Source organism: Scyliorhinus torazame, chromosome 22 (assembly GCF_047496885.1).
Source record: "Scyliorhinus torazame isolate Kashiwa2021f chromosome 22, sScyTor2.1, whole genome shotgun sequence".
Classification (NCBI taxonomy): domain Eukaryota; kingdom Metazoa; phylum Chordata; class Chondrichthyes; order Carcharhiniformes; family Scyliorhinidae; genus Scyliorhinus; species Scyliorhinus torazame.
This window is the reverse complement of record NC_092728.1, coordinates 39,572,750-39,594,324: the sequence shown is the minus strand read 5'-3', so window position 1 is coordinate 39,594,324 and position 21,575 is coordinate 39,572,750. Positions and strand designations below refer to the sequence as shown.

General features: G+C 50.3%; 1 protein-coding gene across 1 annotated transcript in view; it reads right to left on the bottom strand.

Annotated features, from left to right (window-relative positions):
• Positions 1–2,068, bottom strand: part of LOC140399021 (apical endosomal glycoprotein-like) — a 293,036-nt gene extending 290,968 nt beyond the window's left edge. The window contains exon 1 of the mRNA XM_072488078.1: positions 1,892–2,068. Coding sequence (XP_072344179.1) covers positions 1,892–1,943 — 52 coding nt within the window. The 5' untranslated portion in view covers positions 1,944–2,068. The remainder of the gene's footprint in view (positions 1–1,891) is intronic.
• Between the last annotated feature and the right edge of the window lie 19,507 nt (positions 2,069–21,575).

Here is a 21,575-nt window from a genome sequence, read left to right as displayed (position 1 = left end):
GGGGTCCTGAGGCGCCGTCCAAAATGGCGCTGAAGATGGCGGCGCACACGGGCCGCAGGTGGTCTGCTGGGAGGAAGATGGCGGTGCACATGGGCCGCACGTGATGACGGAAATGGTAGCTCCGCCCTGCAAGGCGGGGTATAAGAGCCCGTGCTGCCCCAGCAGCCTTTTTTCTGTACCTGAGCTGCTGGGGGAAACATCTAGCTTATTAAAGCCTTCAGTTGGACTACAACCTCGCTTTAGTGGTCATTGATCGTGCATCATATGGTTTGCGTGGGGCCCTCCCACACCATTCACAGACATCTTCCACTCCCTCGAAGAGTAGGCTCATCCTCGCCCTTGTGAGGTGTGTCCTATTTACGACCTTCAGCTGTCTGAACCCCAAGCTCACGCCGGAGGTTGAGGCATTCACCCTTCATAGCACCTCACACCACAAACCTTCTCCCATTACCTCCCCCAACTCTTCTTCCCACTTGGCCTTAATCCCTTCCATAGACACCCCATCCTCTTCCAGAATCTTCCCATAAATCACCGACACCACTACCTTCTCCAAATCTCCCTCCTAACGAGGGGGCCAGCGCCATCGGGAAGCTCGGAACCTTCTTCCTTGCAAAGTCTCGGAGCTGCAGGTACCTAAACCCTTCTCCTTGCCCCAGTCCATATTTCTCCCCCAACTCTTCCAACCTCGCAAAACGTCCCCCCAGGAACAAGTCTTTTATTACCCCGATCCTCCTGAAACGTTTTTATATTTTGGAGAAGTCTAGTTCAAAGAAGCGTTTGAGGACAATGGCATTGGGATGAAAGGGGGAAAATATAATTGCGGAAAACTGGTTAACAAAATTGTGGTGGCTCTATGCAAAAGAGGTGCAGAAGCTGTGAATTTGAAGCAGCCAATGCGGTTTCCAGCTAGAAAAATCTTTCTCTTTCAAAAAGAGAAGTATCCCAAAGGATGTGTAGGTTAGGTGGGGTTATGGGGTTGCGGGGATAGTGCGAGGTAGTGGACCGAGGTAGGGTTCTCTTTCAGAGGGTCGGTGCAAACTCGATGGGCCGAATGGCCTTGTTCTGTACTGTAGGAACTCTATGGTTCTATAAAGATTGGGAAACGTGTACAGCATCAGCTGAGTTCAGAATCCATGGTTAAAGATCCAGTAACTGGCGTTCAGCATATTTAAATCCCACATATCCCTTAGCCGTTTCTTGTCTGCCGACAAACACATTCTAGAAAATGAAGTTCAGTGGGTTTCAATCGGCTTCTAAAACATCAATCAAGAACCGACACCTACCCCACCAAACCCAGCAGGTCTGTCGGCGTCTGTGCAGAGAGAAACAGAGTTAAAGTTTCGAGTCCGTATCACTTTCTTCAGGGAGAAATGTGATGGGTTTGATACTGTTTAAGAGGGAGTGGAGCTGTGAGCCAGCGTGTGTCCAAAGCAAGGAAATCCGCTGCCAAGTGTCTACTCATTTCACGCACTCATAACCATTGAATACCTACAGTGCAGAAGGAGGCCATTCGGCCCACCAGGTCCCTACTGACCCTCTGAAACCGCACCCTACCTCGGCCCTCTTCCCCACTCTATCCCCACAACCCCATAGCCCCACATAACCTGCACGTCCTTTGGGACACTGGGGGGCAATTTTATCATGGCCCAATCCACCTAATCTGCACATCTTTGGACTGTGGGAGTAAACCGCAGCAACTGGAGGAAACCCACACACACACGGGGAGAAAGTGCAAACTCCGCACAGGCAGTCACCCGAGGCTGGAATTGAACCTGGGTCCTTTGCGCCATGAAGCAGTAGTGCTAAGCACTGTGCCACCATGCCGTCCCATGTCGCAATCTGTGAACAGCGGAGCAGTGAAAGCGAGATTTAAAAAGGAAACAAAACTTACCCAGAAGGTGACATGGGGACAGGAGCAGAAAGAGGAGAGTGGCGAGCAACATTTGAAAGCTTTGTCACTGTGCGATCACTGTGTAACAGAGAGGCCAGTGCAGAATGTGACACTTGCCCCGAAGTGTTCGATAAAGCTTTGAACTTTAATCACCCTATCGGCAATTCCCCGACATGCTCCTCTTTCTCAATCACTCTCCACTTGGTTTTATGGGGTATTTGTGTAACAACTTTAACTGCGAATTGCACTGGTTCTTTTTAACCCTTTGCAGTCTAGGGTTCCTTTCACAAGTCCTTGGGACAGGAATGTTGAAGATCACGTCAGTCCCATTGTGCTGAAACTAATTCGACAATCCGGAATCTAGCACAGAACTTTATGCTGACAAAGCTGAAACAATTTTATCTTATTTCAGTTTGGGGCTGCACCTTTCGTCACAAGAATATACGATCTCATTTCAGTACTGCCAAACTCGCTGGTACAGCCCATCAGAGCAGGTAAACAAAGAAAGAACTTGCATTTCCACAACACCTGTCACATCCTTCGGACATGTAAGTGTAAAGAGTTGCATGCAGGAAACATGGCAGCCAACATGGCCGCATTTGGAGTATTGCGTACAGTTCTGGTCACTGCATTATAGGAAGGACGTGGAGGCTTTGGAGCGGGTGCAGAGGAGATTTACCAGGATGTTGCCTGGTATGGAGGGAAAATCTTATGAGGAAAGGCTGATGGACTTGAGGTTGTTTTCGTTAGAGAGAAGGTTAAGAGGAGACGTAATAGAGGCATACAAAATGATCAGGGGGTTAGATAGGGTGGACAGTGAGAGCCTTCTCCCGCGGATGGAAATGGCTGGCACGAGGGGACATAACTTTAAACTGAGGGGTAATAGATATAGGACAGAGGTCAGAGGTAGGTTCTTTACGCAAAGAGTGGTGAGGCCGTGGAATGCCCTACCTGCAACAGTAGTGAACTCGCCAACACTGAGGGCATTTAAAAGTTTATTGGATAAACATATGGATGATAATGGCATAGTGTAGGTTAGATGGCTTTTGTTTTGGTGCAACTTCATGGGCCGAAGGGCCTGTACTGCGCTGTATCGTTCTATGTTCTTTGTTCTATGTGCAGAGCAAGAGCCCAGAAATAGAAATGATGGAATGAAACGAACCGATATTCTCTTTTTTGTGACAGTGATTGAGGGATTAATGTTGGGCCGGATTGGGAGAATTCCCCTTACCCTCCGAAATAGAGCCATGGAATATTTTTCATTAACCTGAGAGGTCAGACGGTTTAACATCGCACCTGAAAGACAGCAACTCTGACAGCGCAGCACTCCTGCAGTGGAGTACTGGCTTGGAAGATGTCCTCAAGTCTCTGGAGTTCAACCCACAATCACTGATTCAGAGGAAAGTGCATGACTTGTACAGAGCAAATCAACAGAGGCATTAGTGGATACAGAAAGTGCAGGATAGACTTTAGAAAGCAATTAGGAGAGCAAAGAGGGGATATAAGAAAGCTGTGGCTGGTAAAAGTAAAGAAAATCCCAAGATATTCTATAAGTATATCAATTGGAAGAGGATAACCATGGAAGAGTAGGGCCCCTATTGTTTGTCATTTATATAAATGACTTAGATGACTATGTGGGGGGTAGGATCAGTAAGTTTGCAGATGACACAAAGATTGACTGGGTGGTTAACAGTGAAGTTGAGTGTGTTGGGTGACAGGAAGATATAGATGGGATGGTCAAATGGGCAGAAAAGAACAGGTGGAATTTAACCCTGAAAAGTGTGAGGTGATACACTTTGGAAGGAGTAGTTTGACAGGGAAATAGTCAATGAACGGCCTGACACTGGGAAGTTCCGAGGAACAAAGGGACCTTGGAGTGTTTGTCCAAAGATCTCTGAGAGCAGAGGGGCAGGTTCATAGGGTGGTGAAAAAGGCATATGGGACACTTGGCTTGATCGATCGAGGCATAGATTACAAATGCAGGGAGGTCATATTGGAGTTGTGTAGAGCTTTGGTGAAGCCACAGCTGGAATACTGTGTGCAATTCTGGTCACCACACTACAGGAAGGATTGCACTAGAGGAGGCGCAGAGGAGAGTCACCTGGATGTTGCCTAGGATGGAACATTTAAGTTTTGAAGAGAGGTTGGATGAGCTTGGGTGGTTTTCGCTGGAGCAGAGAAGACTGAGGGACGAACTGATCGAGGTGTACAAGATTATGAGGGACATTGACAGGGTTGATAGGGAGCAGTTGTTCCCCTGAGTTGAAGGATCAGTTACGAGGGGGACACAAGGTCAAGGTGAGGGGGCAGGAGGTTTTGGGGGGAGCGGATAAGGAAAAACGTTTTTATTCAGAGAGTGGTGACGATGTGGAATGCGCTGCCTGGGAGGGTGGTAGAGGCACATTGCTCACATCTTTAAAAGGTGCCTGGATGAGCACGTGACACGTCATAACATTCAGGGCTATGGGCCAACATGATGATGAATGGTTCAGACAATCAGGCCATTTTCCTTCTATTTCTATACACTAACCCATCTGCCGCTGGGCAGCTCGAAGGCCCAGTTCCCATGGAAACTCTCTTTTCACCAGGAGCCAGTTGCAATCCTTAGAAAATGGTGGGGGAGTAGAAACAATGGCAGCTGTGCCTAATTTAAATGTTCCTGATATTTCACACAGGTGAAGTCACAGGGGATCAGATGGCAAGATGGATACAGATCTGGCTAGGTCATAGAAGGCAGAGAGTAGCAATGGAAGGGTGCTCTTCTGATTGGAGGGTTGTGACTAGTGGTGTTCCGCAGGGATCAGTGCTGGGACTTTGGCTGTTCGTAGTATATATAAATGATTTGGAGGAAAATGTAACTGGTCTGATTAGTAAGTTTGTGGACTATATACTACGAACACCAAAAGTCCCAGCACTGATCCCTGCGGAACACCACAAGTCACAGCCCTCCAATCAGGAATTGCGGATAGCGATAAGGACTGTCAGAGGATACAGTAGGATTTAGATTGTTTGGACACCTGGGCAATGAGATGGCAGATGGAGTTCAATCCGGACAAATGTGGGGTCATGCATTTGGAAGGTCTAATACAGGTTGGGAATATATAGTGAATGGTAGAACCCTCAAGAGTATTGACAGTCCGAGAGATCTAGGTGTACAGGTCCACAGGTCACTGAAAGGGGCTACACAGGTGGAGAAGGTAGTCAAGAAAGTACAGCACAGCCTTCATGGGCCGAGGCAGTGAGTATAAGAATTGGCAAGTCATGTTGCAGCTGTATAGAACCTTAGTTAGGCCACACTTGGAGTATAGTGTTCAATTCTGGTCACCACACTACCAGAAGGATGTGGAGGCTTTAGAGAGGGTGTAGAAGAGTTTGACCAGGATGTTTCCTGGTATGGAGGGCATTAGCTATGAGGAGAGGTTGAATAAACTCGGTTTGTTCTCACTGGAACGAAGGAGGTTGAGGGGCAACCTGACAGAGGTCTACAAAATTATGAGGGGCATAGACAGAGTGGATAGTCAGAGGCTTTTCCCCAGGGTAGAGGGGTCAATTACTAGGGGGCATAGGTTTAAGGTGTGAGGGGCAAGGTTTAGAGTAGATGTACGAGGCAAGTTTTTTACGCAGAGGGTAGTGGGTGCCTGGAACTCACTACCGGAGGAGGTAGTGGAGGCAGGGACGATAGTGACGTTTAAGGGGCATCTTGACAAATACATGAATAGGATGGGAATAGAGGGATACGGACCAAGGAAGTGTAGAAGATTGTAGTTTAGTCGGGCAGCATGGTCGGCGCAGGCTTGGAGGGCCGAAGGGCCTGTTCTTGTGCTGTACTTTCTTTGCTCTTTGTTGTTCTTGTGGGTGCCACACCCATTTTGTGGAGATGCCGGTGTTGGACTGGGGTGAGCACAGTAAGAAGTCTTACAACACCAGGTTAAATTTCAACAGGTTTGTTTCGATATCACTAGTTTTCGGAGCGCAGCTGGTGTTGCAAGACTTCTTACTGTGCACACCCATTTTGGGAAGACTCCCGAGATGCCCGTGGATACCCAATATGGCAAGACATCTACGCCAAAGCCTTCTGGCCAGCAGAAACAACCAGTATTTAACTAGCACCTTTTAACCAAACTTTTCCAATTGTACAGATTATTAGGGTATTATTAATGGATAAATCCACTTTGGTAGGTTTGAGATTTATGGTCAGTACCGAAAGAACAGTAGGGCCAGCATGGAGCAATAGCCATGGTATAGTACTGTTCCTGTCTGTCCACAACTTGGAGCAATAGCCAAGTTACAGCATTCTCCCTGTGTTCTCCGCCCCCCCCCCCCCCGCCTCCCCCCCCCCCCCCCCCCGCAGTACAGGCCCTTCGGCCCACGATGTTGCACCAAAACAAAAGCCATCTAACCTACACTATGCCATTATCATCCATATGTTTATTCAATAAACTTTTAAATGCCCTCAATGTTGGCGAGTTCACTACTGTTGCAGGTAGGGCATTCCACGGCCTCACCACTCTTTGCGTAAAGAACCTACCTCTGACCTCTGTCCTATATCTATTACCCCTCAGTTTAAAGTTATGTCCCCTCGTGCCAGCCATTTCCATCCGCGGGAGAAGGCTCTCACTGTCCACCCTATCTAACCCCCTGATCATTTTGTATGCCTCTATTAAGTCTCCTCTTAACCTTCTTCTCTCCAACGAAAACAACCTCAAGTCCATCAGCCTTTCCTCATAAGATTTTCCCTCCATACCAGGCAACATCCTGGTAAATCTCCTCTGCACCCGCTCCAAAGCCTCCACGTCCTTCCTATAATGCGGTGACCAGAACTGTACGCAATACTCCAAATGCGGCCGAACCAGAGTTCTGTACAGCTGCAACATGACCTCCTGACTCCGGAATTCAATCCCTCTACCAATAAAGGCCAACACTCCATAGGCCTTCTTCACAACCCTATCAACCTGGGTGGCAACTTTCAGGGATCTATGTACATGGACACCTAGATCCCTCTGCTCATCCACACTTTCAAGAACTTTACCATTAGCCAAATATTCCGCATTCCTGTTATTCCTTCCAAAGTGAATCACCTCACACTTCTCTACATTAAACTCCATTTGCCACCTCTCAGCCCAGCTCTGCAGCTTATCTATATCCCTCTGTAACCTGCTACATCCTTCCACACTATCGACAACACCACCGACTTTAGTATCGTCTGCAAATTTACTCACCCACCCTTCTGCGCCTTCCTCTAGGTCATTGATAAAAATGACAAACAGCAACGGCCCCAGAACAGATCCTTGTGGTACTCCACTTGTGCCTGTTCTCCATTCTGAACATTTCCCATCAACCACCACCCTCTGTCTTCTTTCAGCTAGCCAATTTCTGATCCACATCTCTAAATCACCCTCAATCCCCAGCCTCCGTATTTTCTGCAATAGCCTACCGTGGGGAACCTTATCAAACGCTTTGCTGAAATCCATATACACCACATCAACTGCTCTACCCTCATCTACCTGTTCAGTCACCTTCTCAAAGAACTCAATAAGGTTTGTGAGGCATGACCTACCCTTCACAAAGCCATGCTGACTATCCCTGATCATATTATTCCTATCTAGATGATTATAAATCTTGTCTCTTATAATCCCCTCCAAGACTTTACCCACTACAGACGTGAGGCTCACCGGTCTATAGTTGCCGGGGCTGTCTCTGCTCCCCTTTTTGAACAAAGGGACCACATTTGCTGTCCTCCAGTCCTCTGGCACTATTCCTGTAGCCAATGATGACATAAAAATCAAAGCCAAAGGTCCAGCAAACTCTTCCCTGGCCTACCAGAGAATCCTAGGATAAATCCCATCAGGTCCCGGGGACTTATCTATTTTCAGCCTGTCCAGAATTGCCAACACCTCTTCCCTACGTACCTCAATGCCATCTATTCTATTAGCCTGGGGCTCAGCATTCTCCTCCACAACATTATCTTTTTTCTGAGTGAATACTGACGAAAAATATTTATTTAATATCTCGCCTATCTCTTCAGACTCCACACACAATTTCCCATCCCTGTCCTTGACTGGTCCTACTCTTTCCCTAGTCATTCGCTTATTCCTGACATACCTATAGAAAGCTTTTGGGTTTTCCTTGATCCTTCCTGCCAAATACTTCTCATGTCCCCGCCTTGCTCGTCTTAGCTCTCTCTTTAGATCCTTCCTCGCTACCTTGTAACTATCCATCGCCCCAACTGAAACTTCACACCTCATCTTCACATAGGCCTCCTTCTTCCTCTTAACAAGAGATTCCACTTCCTTGGTAAACCACGGTTCCCTCGCTCGACGCCTTCCTCCCTGCCTGACCGGTACATACTTATCAAGAACACGCAGTAGCTGATCCTTGAACAAGCCCCACTTATCCAGTGTGCCCAACACTTGCAGCCTACATCTCCACCTTATCCCCCCCAAGTCACGTCTAATGGCATCATAATTGCCCTTCCCCCAGCTATAACTCTTGTCCTGCGGTATATACTTATCCCTTTCCATCATTAACGTAAACGTCACCGAATTGTGGTCACTGTCCCCAAAGTGCTCTCCTACCTCCAAATCCAACACCTGGCCTGGTTCATTACCCAAAACCAAATCCAACGTGGCCTCGCCTCTTGTTGGCCTGTCAACATATTGTTTCAGGAAACCCTCCTGCACACACTGTACAAAAAACGACCCATCTATTGTACTCGAACTATATCTTTTCCAGTCAATATTTGGAAAGTTAAAGTCTCCCATAATAACTACCCTGTTACTTTCGCTCTTATCCAGAATCATCTTCGCCATCCTTTCCTCTACATCCCTAGAACTATTAGGAGGCCTATAAAAAACTCCCAACAGGGTGACCTCTCCTTTCCTGTTTCTAACTTCAGCCCATACTACCTCGGAAGAAGAGTCCCCATCCAGCATCCTCTCCGCCACCGTAATACTGCTCTTGACTAGCAGCGCCACACCGCCCCCTCTTTTGCCTCCTTCTCTGAGCTTACTAAAACACCTAAACCCCGGAACCTGCAACATCCATTCCTGTCCCTGCTCCATCCATGTCTCCGAAATGGCCACAACATCGAAGTCCCAGGTACCAACCCATGCTGCCAGTTCCCCTACATTATTTCGTATACTCCTGGCATTGAAGTAGACACACTTCAAACCACCTACCTGAACACTGGCCCCCTCCTGCGACGTCAAATCTGTGCTTCTGACCTCTATACTCTCATTCTACCTTACCCTAAAACTACAATCCAGGTTCTCATGCCCCTGCTGCATTAGTTTAAACCCCCCCAAAGAGCACTAACAAATCTCCCCCCCAGGATATTTGTGCCCCTCAGGTTCAGATGTAGACCATCCTGTCTGTAGAGGTCCCACCTTCCCCAGAAAGAGCCCCAGTTATCCAGAAATCTGAATCCCTCCCGCCTGCACCATCCCTCAGGGGATGTCCCGGAGGACTGGAGAATAGCCAATGTTGTTCCTCTGTTTAAGAAGGGTGGCAGGGATAATCCCGGGAACTACAGGCCGGTGAGCCTTACTTCAGTGGTAGGGAAATTACTGGAGAGAATTCTTCGAGACAGGATCTACTCCCATTTGGAAGCAAATGGACGTATTAGTGAGAGGCAGCACGGTTTTGTGAAGGGGAGGTCGTGTCTCACTAACTTGATAGAGTTTTTCGAGGAGGTCACTAAGATGATTGATGCAGGTAGGGCAGTAGATGTTGTCTATATGGACTTCAGTAAGGCCTTTGACAAGGTCCCTCATGGTAGACTAGTACAAAAGGTGAAGTCACACGGGATCAGGGGTGAACTGGCAAGGTGGATACAGAACTGGCTAGGCCATAGAAGGCAGAGGGTAGCAATGGAGGGATGCTTTTCTAATTGGAGGGCTGTGACCAGTGGTGTTCCACAGGGATCAGTGCTGGGACCTTTGCTCTTTGTAGTATATATAAATGATTTGGAGGAAAATGTAACTGGTCTGATTAGTAAGTTTGCAGACGACACAAAGGTTGGTGGAATTGCGGATAGCGATGAGGACTGTCTGAGGATACAGCAGGATTTAGATTGTCTGGAGACTTGGGCGGAGAGATGGCAGATGGAGTTTAACCTGGACAAATGTGAGGTAATGCATTTTGGAAGGGCTAATGCAGGTAGGGAATATACAGTGAATGGTAGAACCCTCAAGAGTATTGAAAGTCAAAGAGATCTAGGAGTACAGGTCCACAGATCACTGAAAGGGGCTACACAGGTGGAGAAGGTAGTCAAGAAGGCATACGGCATGCTTGCCTTCATTGGCCGGGGCATTGAGTATAAGAATTGGCAAGTCATGTTGCAGCTGTATAGAACCTTAGTTAGGCCACACTTGGAGTATAGTGTTCAATTCTGGTCGCCACACTACCAGAAGGATGTGGAGGCTTTAGAGAGGGTGCAGAAGAGATTTACCAGAATGTTGCCTGGTATGGAGGGCATAAGCTATGAGGAGCGATTGAATAAACTCGGTTTGTTCTCACTGGAACGAAGGAGGTTGAGGGGCGACCTGATAGAGGTATACAAAATTATGAGGGGCATAGACAGAGTGGATAGTCAGAGGCTTTTCCCCAGGGTAGAGGGGTCAATTACTAGGGGGCATAGGTTTAAGGTGAGAGGGGCAAAGTTTAGAGTAGATGTACGAGGCAAGTTTTTTACGCAGAGGGTAGTGGGTGCCTGGAACTCACTACCGGAGGAGGTAGTGGAGGCAGGGACGATAGGGACATTTAAGGGGCATCTTGACAAATATATGAATAGGATGGGAATAGAAGGATACGGACCCAGGAAGTGTAGAAGATTGTAGTTTAGTCGGGCAGTATGGTCGGCACGGGCTTGGAGGGCCGAAGGGCCTGTTCCTGTGCTGTACATTTCTTTGTTCTTTGTTCCTGTAGCCACGTGTTTAAATGCTCTCTCTCCCTATTCCTCATCTCACTATCACGTGGCACGGGCAACAACCCAGAGATAACAACTCTGTTTGTTCTAGTTCTGAGCTTCCATCCTAGCTCCCTGAAAGCCTGCCTGACATCCTTGTCCCCTTTCCTACCTATGTCGTTAGTGCCAATGTGGACCACGACTTGGGGCTGCTCCCCCTCCCCCCTAAGGACCCGGAAAACACGATCCGAGACATCACGTACCCTTGCACCTGGGAGGCAACATACCAAACGTGAGTCTCTCACGATCCCACAAAATCTCCTATCTGTGCCCCTGACTATAGAGTCCCCAATTACTAATGCCCTGCTCCTCTCCCCCCTTCCCTTCTGAGCAACAGGGACAGACTCCGTGCCAGAGGCCCGTACCCCATGGCTTACCCCTGGTAAGTCGTCCCCCCCACAAGTATCCAAAGCGGTATACTTGTTTCTCAGGGGAACGACCGCAGGGGATCCCTGCACTGACTGCTTTTTTCCAGTCCCTCTTACATTTACCCACCTATCTCCAATCTTTGGTGTAACTAATTCCCTGAAGCTGCTATCTATGACCCCTTCTGCCTCCCAAATGATCCGAAGTTCTTCCAACTCCAGCTCCAGTTCCCTAACTCGGTCTTGGAGGAGCTGGAGATGGCAGCACTTCCTGCAGGTAAAATCAGCAGGGACACTAACTGCATCCCTCACCTCAAACATCCTGCAGGAGGAACATTGCACTCCCTTCCCTGCCATTCCTCTAACTTTCTACCAAGATCTGGCTAACAACTAAATTAAATTTTTTATAAAAAATAATAATAATATAATAAAATATGGTACTTACCTCAGACCAATGGGTTTTATTATTAGGTTAGAGGAGGAGGGCGGGTGGGAGACACTACACGTGTAGTATCTCGGGTTTCCTCTCCACTAGAATTTATTGGTGAGGGTCTTCCCAGACGTCCGCGGGTCGACTTCCTGTTCCCGCCTATAACTTTAATTTAAAAAAAAAAAAAATTCTCAGCTCCTGCTGAAATTGACTAACCAGCCAGCTCCACTCCCGCCGAAATCGACTGGCCTGCCCCTGCAAAGACAAGTGCTTTTAAAGGACAGACTTACCTCCCAGCAGCCACTTCTGCACTGCTCCCGCTGAAACTGACTCACCAGCTGATTCTCCCGCCGTTTTTATAAAAAATAATAATAATATAATAAAATATGGTACTTACCTCAGACCAATGGGTTCTATTATTAGGTTAGAGGAGGAGGGCGGGTGGGAGACACTACACTACAGTATTGTTCCTGTGTCCCCACCAGCAGGGAGCAATAGCCAAGGTACAGTAGTGTTCCTGTGTGTCCACCAGCAGGAAGGAATAGCCAAGGTACAGTATTGTTCCTGTGTGTCCACCAGCAGGGAGGAATAGCCAAGGTACAGTATTGTTCCTGTGTCCCCACCAGCAGGGAGCAATAGCCAGGGTACAGTACTGTCCCTGTGTGTCCACCAGCAGGGAGCAATAGCCAAGGTCCAGTATTGTTCCTGTGTGTCCACCAGCAGGGAGCAATAGCCAAGGTACAATATTGTTCCTGTGTGTCCACCAAAAGGGAACAATAGCCAAGGTACAATAGTGTTCCTGTGTCCCCACCAGCAGGGAGCAATAGCCAAGGTACAATATTGTTCCTGTGTGTCCACCAGCAGGGAGCAATAGCCAAGGTGCAGTCTTGTTCCTGTGTGTCCACCAGCAGGGAGCAATAGCCAAGGTGCAGTATTGTTCCTGTGTGTCCACCAGCAGGGAGCAATAGCCAAGGTACAATATTGTTCCTGTGTGTCCACCAGCAGGGAGCAATAGCCAAGGTGCAGTCTTGTTCCTGTGTCCCCACCAGCAGGGAGCAATAGCCAAGGTAAAGTACTGTTCCTGTGTGTCCACCAACAGGGAGCAATAGCCAAGGTACAATATTGTTCCTGTGTCCCCACCAGCAGGGAGCAATAGCCAAGGTACAATATTGTTCCTGTGTTCCACCAGCAGGGAGCAATAGCCAAGGTACAGTATTGTTCCTGTGTCCCCACCAGCAGGGAGCAATAGCCTAGATACAGTATTGTTCCTGTGTCCCCACCAGCAGGGAGCAATAGCCAAGGTACAGTATTGTTCCTGTGTGTCCACCAGCAGGGAGCAATAGCCAAGGTACAGTATTGTTCCTCTGTCCCCACCAGCAGGGAGCAATAGCCAAGGTACAGTATTGTTCCTGTGTCCCCACCAGCAGGGAGGAATAGCCAAGTTACAGTATTGTTCCTGTGTGTCCACCAGCAGGGAGGAGTAGCCAATGTACAGTAGTGTTCCTGTATCCCCACCAGCAGGGAGCAATAGCCAAGGTACAATATTGTTCCTGTGTGTCCACCAAAAGGGAACAATAGCCAAGGTACAATATTGTACCTGTGTCCCCACCAGCAGGGAGCAATAGCCAAGGTACAATATTGTTCCTGTGTGTCCACCAGCAGGGAGCAATAGCCAAGGTACAGTCTTGTTCCTGTGTCCCCACCAGCAGGGAGCAATAGCCAAGGTGCAGTATTGTTCCTGTGTGTCCACCAGCAGGGAGCAATAGCCAAGGTACAATATTGTTCCCCGTGTGTCCACCAGCAGGGAGCAATAGCCAATGTACAGCATTATTCCGGTGTGTCCACCAGCAGGGAGCAATAGCCAAGGTACAGTATTGTTCCTGTGTGTCCACCAGCAGGGAGCAATAGCCAAGGTACAATATTGTTCCTGTGTGTCCACCAGCAGGGAGCAATAGCCAAGGTACAGTATTGTTCCTGTGTCCCCACCGGCAGGGAGCAATAGCCAATGTACAGCATTGTTCCTGTGTCCCCACCAGCAGGGAGCAATAGCCAAGGTACAGTATTGTTCCTGCGTGTCCACCAGCAGGGAGCAATAGTCAAGGCACAGTTTGTTCCTGTGTCCCCAGCATGGAGCAATAGTCAAGGTACAGTATTGTTCCTGTGTCCCCACCATGGAACAATCACTATTGCTCCTGTGTGTCCCCACCAGGGAGCAATGGCAAAGGATTGTTCCTGTGAGTCCCCCCAGCATGGAACAATCATTACGGTACAGTATTGTTCCTTTGTGTCCCCAACATGGAGCAATGGCAAGGGATTGTTCCTCTGTGTTCTCATGGCATGTGTTGCGATTGGTCTGGTAATGTATCTCTGCATCAGTTAGTACATGAAATAGCATAGTTGGTGGCTAGAGTGACTCTTAGAGAGTTGATGATCCTCTACTTGAGCTGAACAAACAGAACAGTTAATCAGTTGATGATTATAGGTTTACAAATTTGTCTTTATCTGTAGTTCTGATGCCTGGATCTGAAGCAAGGGTAGTATTCCTGACTAAATAGGCTTTGAACTTTGTGTCATGGATCACCGATCAAGGTGTAGCTGTAAAATGACCTATGACCGAGAGTGCTGACCACCTGGATACTGGGCACATGATGGGAAGATCTGACTAGTAGAATACAACTCAACAGCGAGACAGCAGGTCAGACACTCAGGGTCATGCGGGGGACGTTTCTACAGAGCCGTTCACAACCTTGAGTTGTCATAAAAGTGTTTCACAGTCAATGAAGGTACTAATGAAACGTTGTTACTGTTGCAGTGTAGGAAATTGGTCAGCCAATATGCGCACAGCAAGATGCAAAAACAAGAATGCATGAGGTGAATCAGTTAGTTCCAGCATCCTTGGGCTAGGAATCTGCTCAGCACCTGGCTGTGGATGAGTAGTGGAACAGACAGGCACAGGCTGACAGGTGAAGACACAATTGGAGTTGAATACGGTACAAAGAGCAAAGAACAAAGAATAGTACAGCTCAGAGACAGGCCCTTCGGCCCTCCAAGCTAATCATAATGCCCACTTTTGGGGTCCGTATCCCTCAATTCCTACCCTATTCATGTATTTGTCAAGTTGCCTCTTAATCATCGCCATTGTATCTACTTCCACCACCTCCTCCGGCAGCGCATTCCAGGCACTCACACCCTCAGTGTAAAAAAACCTGCCTCGCTCATCTCCTCTAACTTTCCCCCTCGCACTTTAAACCCCGTAGTAATTGATTTTTCCGCCCTGGGAAAAAGCTTCTCACTATCCACTCTGTCCATGCCCCTCATAATTTTGTAGACCTCTATCAGGTCAGCCTTCAACCTCCGTTGTTCCAGTGAAAACAATTTGAGTTTATACAACCTCTCCTCATAGCTAATGTCCTCCAGGCCAAGCAACATCCTGGTAAACCTCTTCTGTACCCTCTCCAAAGCATCCACATCCTTCTGGTAGTGTGGCGACTAGAATTGTGCGCAATATTCCAAGTGTGGTCTAACTAAGGTTCTGTGCAGCATGACTTGCGGTAAAGCGAAGTGCAGAGGTGACCGTCCTTGATGGAAATGAGTGTGTCCAAGAACGCAACTGATTCTGGCGAGTAGTCCATGGTGAGTTTTAGTTTGGACGGGCAGCATGGTCGGCGCAGGCTTGGAGGGCCGAAGGGCCTTTACCTGTGCTGTACTTTTCTTTGTTCTTTGAGTCTGATGGTGGGATGGAACTTATTGTTGTCATCGTGTAGTCGTTTCAGTGATTCTTCGCCGTGGGTCCAAAGGAAAAAAATGTCATTCACAAGCCCACAGATAACCTCACAATGCTCCACTTCTCCAGTTTCCACCATAAACACATTAAAGAAGCCATCCCCTATGGACAAGCCCTCCATATACACAGGAACATAACAGAATTTTGCAGATGTTGAAAGATGTTCTCGTCAGAACGGGATATGCCGGTTGACTAATCGATCGATTGTTCCAACCTGCCACAGCCAAAAAACACACCGACCTCCTCAGAAGATAAACACGGGACACAACCGACAGAATACCCTTCGACGTCCAGTACTCCCCGGGAGTGGAGAAACTACGACATCTTCTTTGCAACCTTCAACACATCATCGATGAAGCCGAACAAGGCCACCCCACACCCCCACTACTTGCCTTCAATCAACCGCACAACCTCAGACCATTGTTTGCAGCAAACTACCCAGCCTTCAGGAGTACAGTGACCACGACACCACACAACCCTGCCACGGCAACCTTTGCAACACGTGCCAGATCATCGCCATGGATACCACCATTTCACCACCCACCAGGTACGCGGTGCATACTCGTGCGACTCGGCCAACGTTGTCTACCTCATACGCTGCAGGAAAGGATGTCCCGAAGCGTGGTACGTTGGCGAGACCATGCAGACGCTGCGACAACGAATGAACGGACATCGCGCGACAATCACCAGGCAGGAATGTTCCCTTCCAGTCGGGGAACACTTCAGCAGTCAAGGGCATTCAGCTTCTGATCTCCGGGTAAGCGTTCTTCAAGGCGGCCTTCAGGACGCGCGACAACGCAGAATCGCCGAGCAGAAACTGATGGCCAAGTTCCGCACACATGAGTACGGCCTCACCTGGGACCTGGGACCTTGGATTCATGTCGCATTACATTCACCAACCCCCCACTATCTGGCCTGGGTTTGCGAAATCATAGATGCAGACATAAAATTTTACAGTGCAGAAGGAGGCCATTCGGCCCATCGACCCTTTGAAAGATCACCCCATTTATTAATTTTTTAAAATAATTTTTATTAAAGGTTTTCATAAAATATCAATAACAAAATGAGAAAGAAAAAAGAACCCAACAGGGTTAAGTACAAACACAATCTGAAAAAGCAACCCCCCAAACCCCTCCCCCCTGTACATAAATAATAAATTAACATTAACACCCCGACTTAACACAACAGGTGTATACACCCCCTCAGACCCTCCAGTGTAAATAACATAAACAAAAATAAAGTAACCCCCCCCCCCCTCCGAGCTGCTGCTGCCATTGACCAATGTCTACCGTTCTGCCAGAAAGTCTAAGAACGGTTGCCACCGCCTAAAGAACCCTTGTACCGACCCTCTCAAGGCGAATTTCACCCTCTCCAATTTAATGAACCCTGCCATATCGCTGATCCAGGATTCCACGCTTGGGGGCCTCGTATCTTTCCACTGAAGGAGAATCCTTCACCGGGCTACCAGAGACGCAAAGGCCAGAATTCCGGCCTCTTTCGCCTCCTGCACTCCCGGCTCCTCTGCCACCCCAAATATTGTGAGCCCCCAGCCCGGTTTGACACCCTCGACACCGTCCTCGCTACGTCCTTCCAAAATTCCTCCAGCGCTGGGCATGCCCAGAACATATGGGTGTGATTTGCTGGGCTCCCTGAGCACCTAACACACCTGTCCTCACCCTCAAAAAACCGGCTCATCCTTGTCCCGGTCATGTGTGCCCTGTGCAGCACCTTAAACTGTATGAGGCTGAGCCTCGCACACGAAGAGGAAGAGTTCACCCTCCCAAGGGCATCTGCCCACGTCCCCTCTTCGATCTCCTCTCCCAACTCCTCCTCCCACGTACCTTTCAACTCCACCACCGAGGCCTCCTCCTCCTCCTGCATCACCTGGTAAGTTTCCGAGATCTTCCCCACTCCCACCCACCCCCCCGAGAGCACCCTGTCCTGTACTGTGTGTGGCAGTAGCCGTGGGAATTCCGCCACCTGCCGTCTGGCAAACGCCCTCACCTGTAAGTACCTGTAGGTGTTCCCCGGGGGAAGCCCGTACTTCTCCTCCAGCTCACCCAAGCTCGCGAACGTCCCGTCCACAAACGGGTCCCCCAACTTTCGTATCCCTGCCCTGTGCCACCCCGAAAACCCTCCACCTGTTCTTCCTGGGGCGAACTGGAGGTTCCCCCATAATGGGGTCCACGCCGAGGCCCCAACTTCCCCCCTATGCCGCCTCCACTGCCCCCAAATTTTGAGGGCCGCCACCACCACCGGGCTCGTGGTATACCTCCTTGGAGGGAGCGGCAGCGGTGCCGTTGCCAGCGCCCCCAGACTTGTACCCACACAGGACGCCATCTCCAGCCTCTTCCATGCAGCCCCCTCCCCCTCCATCACCCACTTGCGCACCATCGTCGCATTGGCGGCCCAATAGCACCCACAGAGGTTGGGCAGCGCCAGCCCCCCCCATCTCTACTTCGCTCCAGGAACACCCTTCTCACCCTTTGAGTCCCTCGCGCCCACACAAACCCCATTATACTCCTGTTAACCCGCCTGAAAAAAGCCTTCGGGATAAACACAGGGAGGCACTGGAACAGGAACAAAAACCTTGGGAGCACCGTCATTTTGATTGACTGCACCCTACCCGTCAAGGACAGCGGCAACGCGTCCCACCTCTTGAACTCCTCCTCCACTTGCTCCACCAGCCTTGTAAAGTTAAGCCTATGCAGGGCTCCCCAGCTCCTGGCCACCTGGACCCCCAAATATCTGAAACTCCTCTCCGCCCTTTTTAGTGGGAGCTCGCCAATCCCCCTCTCCTGGTCCCCTAGCTGAACTACGAACAGCTCGCTCTTCCCCATATTGAGCTTGTACCCCGAAAAGTCCCTGAATTCCCTAAGGATCCTCATTACCTCTGGCATTCCTCCCACCAGGTCCGCCACATACAGCAGCAGGTCGTCCGCATAAAGCAACACCCTATGCTCCTCCCCACCCCGCACCAACCCCCTCCAGTTCCTCGACTCTCTCAGTGCCATAGCCAGGGGTTCAATCGGCAGTGCGAAGAGCAGGGGGGACAGGGGACACCCCTGTCTCGTCCCTCGGTGCAACCGAAAGTACTCGGACCTCCTCCTATTTGTGGCCACACTCGCCATCGGGACCTCATACAACAGCCTAACCCACCTGACAAACCCCTCCCCAAACCCGAACCTCTTCAGCACCTCCCACATGTACCCCCACTCTACCCTATCGAAGGCTTTCTCAGCGTCCATCGCCACCACTATCTCCGCCTCGCCGGCATCATGATAACGTTCAACAGCCTCCGCGCATTCGCGTTCAACTGTCTCCCCTTCACAAACCCCGTCTGGTCTTCATGGATGATCTGCGGCACACAATCCTCAATCCTCGTGGCTAAGACCTTCGCCAGCACCTTGGCATCTACATTTAGCAAGGAAATCGGTCTGTAAGACCCACATTGCAGGGGATCCTTGTCCCGCTTCAGGATCAAGGAGATCAGTGCCCGGGACATCGTCGGGGGTAAAGCCCCCCCCTCCCTTGCCTCATTAAAGGTCCTAACTAACAGCGGGCCCAACAGGTCCATATATTTTTTATAGAACTCGACCGGGAAACCGTCCGGCCCCGGTGCCTTCCCCGCCTGCAAGCTTCCTATCCCTTTGATCAGCTCCTCCAGCCCAATCGGGGCCCCCAGTCCCGCCACCAGTCCCTCTTCCACCTTTGGAAACCTCAATTGGTCCAGGAAACGGCCCATCCCTCCCTTCTCCCGTGGGGGCTCGTATCGGTACAATTCCTCGTAGAAGTCCCTGAAGACCCTATTAATGCCAACCCCACTCCGCACGACGCTCCCTCCCCTGTCCTTAACTCCCCCGATCTCCCTAGCTGCGTCCCGCTTCCGAAGCTGATGCGCCAGCATCCGGCTTGCCTTTTCCTCATACTTGTAGACCGCCCCCTGGGCCTTCCTCCACTGCACCTCCGCCTTCCTGGTGGTCACCAGGTCGAATTCGGCCTGGAGGCTGCGCCTCTTCCTCAACAATCCTTCCTCAGGCTCTTCCGCATATCTCCTGTCTACCCTCACCATCTCCCCCACCAGCCTCTCCCTCTCCCCCCGCTCCCTCCGCTCCTTGTGGGCCCTAATGGAGATCAGCTCTCCCCTCACCACCGCCTTCAGTGCCTCCCATACCATCCCCACTCGGACCTCCCCATTGTCGTTGGTCTCCAAATACCTCTCTATACTTCCTCGGACCCGCTCGCTCACCTCCTCGTCCGCCAACAGCCCCACCTCCAAGCGCCATAGCGGGAGCTGGTCCCTCTCCTCCCTCATCTCCAAGTCCACCCAATGCGGGGTGTGGTCCGAAATGGCTATTGCCGAATACTCGGTATCCTCTACTCTCGCTATCAGCGCCCTACTCAAAATGAAAATGTCGATTCGGGAATAAGCCTTATGGACATGTGAGAAGAATGAAAATTCCCTCGCCCCCGGCCTTGCAAATCTCCAAGGGTCCACCCCTCCCATTTGGTCCATAAATCCCCTCAACACTCTAGCCGCCGCCGGCTTCCTACCCGTCCTAGACCTGGAGCGATCCAGTGCCGGATCCAACACCGTGTTAATGTCTCCCCCCACTTCCAAGTCTGGGATCCGACCCAACATACGCCGCATAAAACCCGCATCGTCCCAGTTCGGAGCATACACATTGACCAGTACCACCCTCTCTCCCTGCAACTTACCACTTACCATTATGTACCTACCGCCATTATCTGCCACAATGCTCGACGCCTCGAATGACACCTTCTTTCCCACCAAGATCGCCACCCCTCGAATTTTGGCATCTAGCCCCGAGTGAAACACCTGACCTACCCACCCTTTCCTCAGTCTTACCTGGTCTGCCACCTTCAGGTGTGTCTCCTGGAGCATAACCACATCCGCCTTGAGCCCCTTCAGGTGCTCGAACACGCGGGCCCGCTTAACCGGCCCATTCAGTCCCCTTACATTCCAGGTTATCAGCCGGATCAGGGGGCTCCAAACCTCCGTGTTCTCCCACCTGCTGCTCCTCTCCTGCTTGGCCCACCTGAGCACACACTCCCGATCGACGAACCGATGGAACCGCACCAGCACCGCCCGCGGAGGCTCGTTAGCCTCGGGCCTCCTCGCCAACACTCTATGGGCCCCTTCCAGCTCCAGGGGCCCCTGGAAGGACCCCGCTCCCATCAGCGAGTTCAACATGGTGACCACATAGGCCCCCACGTCCGGCCCCATCAGCCCCTCCGGGAGGCCCAGAATCCGCAGATTCTTCCGCCTCGACCGATTTTCCATCTCCTCGAACCGCTCCTGCCATTTCTTGTGGAGCGCCTCGTGCGCCTCCACCTTTACCGCCAGGCCTAAGGTCTCGTCCTCATTGTCAGAGATAGATCACCCCATTTAAGCCCACAACTTCGCCCCATACCTGTAACTCAGCAACCCCACCCAACCCCTTTGGACACTAAGGGCAATTTATCATGGCCAATCCACCTACCCTGCACATCTTTAGACTGTGTGAGGAAACCGGAGCTCCCGGAGGAAACCCACGCAGACACGAGTACGTGCAAACTCCGCACAGACTCTGACCCAAGCCAGGAAACGAACCTGGGACCCTGGAGCTGTGAAGCGACTGTGCTAACCACTGTGCTACCGTGCCGCCCAATCCTACCAACTGTCCTGGTTTGAGATAATTCACATCTCTTTAACCTGTGATTATCCCTCTCCCCGGTCGCATCACCTGGACCTGTAAAGACTTAATTACCTGGAAAAGACTCACTTCAAAGTATCATCTTGCATCATTGACTTTGTCTATATATGAAATCAATTACCTTGCAGGAGCAGCACTTGGAGTTTCGGCGGGAGCGGAGTACGGGGGCTGCCGGTGGGTGAGTATTTAAGTTTAAAATAACTTACCTTGCAGGAGCAGCACTTGGAGTTTCGGCGGGAGCGGAGTACGGGGGCTGTCGGTGGGTGAGTAAGTTTAAAATAACTTACCTTGCAGGAGCAGCACTTGGAGTTTCGGCGGGAGCGGAGTGCGGGGGCTGCCGGTGGGTGAGTATTTAAGTTTAAAATAACTTACCTTGCAGGAGCAGCACTTGGAGTTTCGGCGGGAGCGGAGTACGGGGGCTGT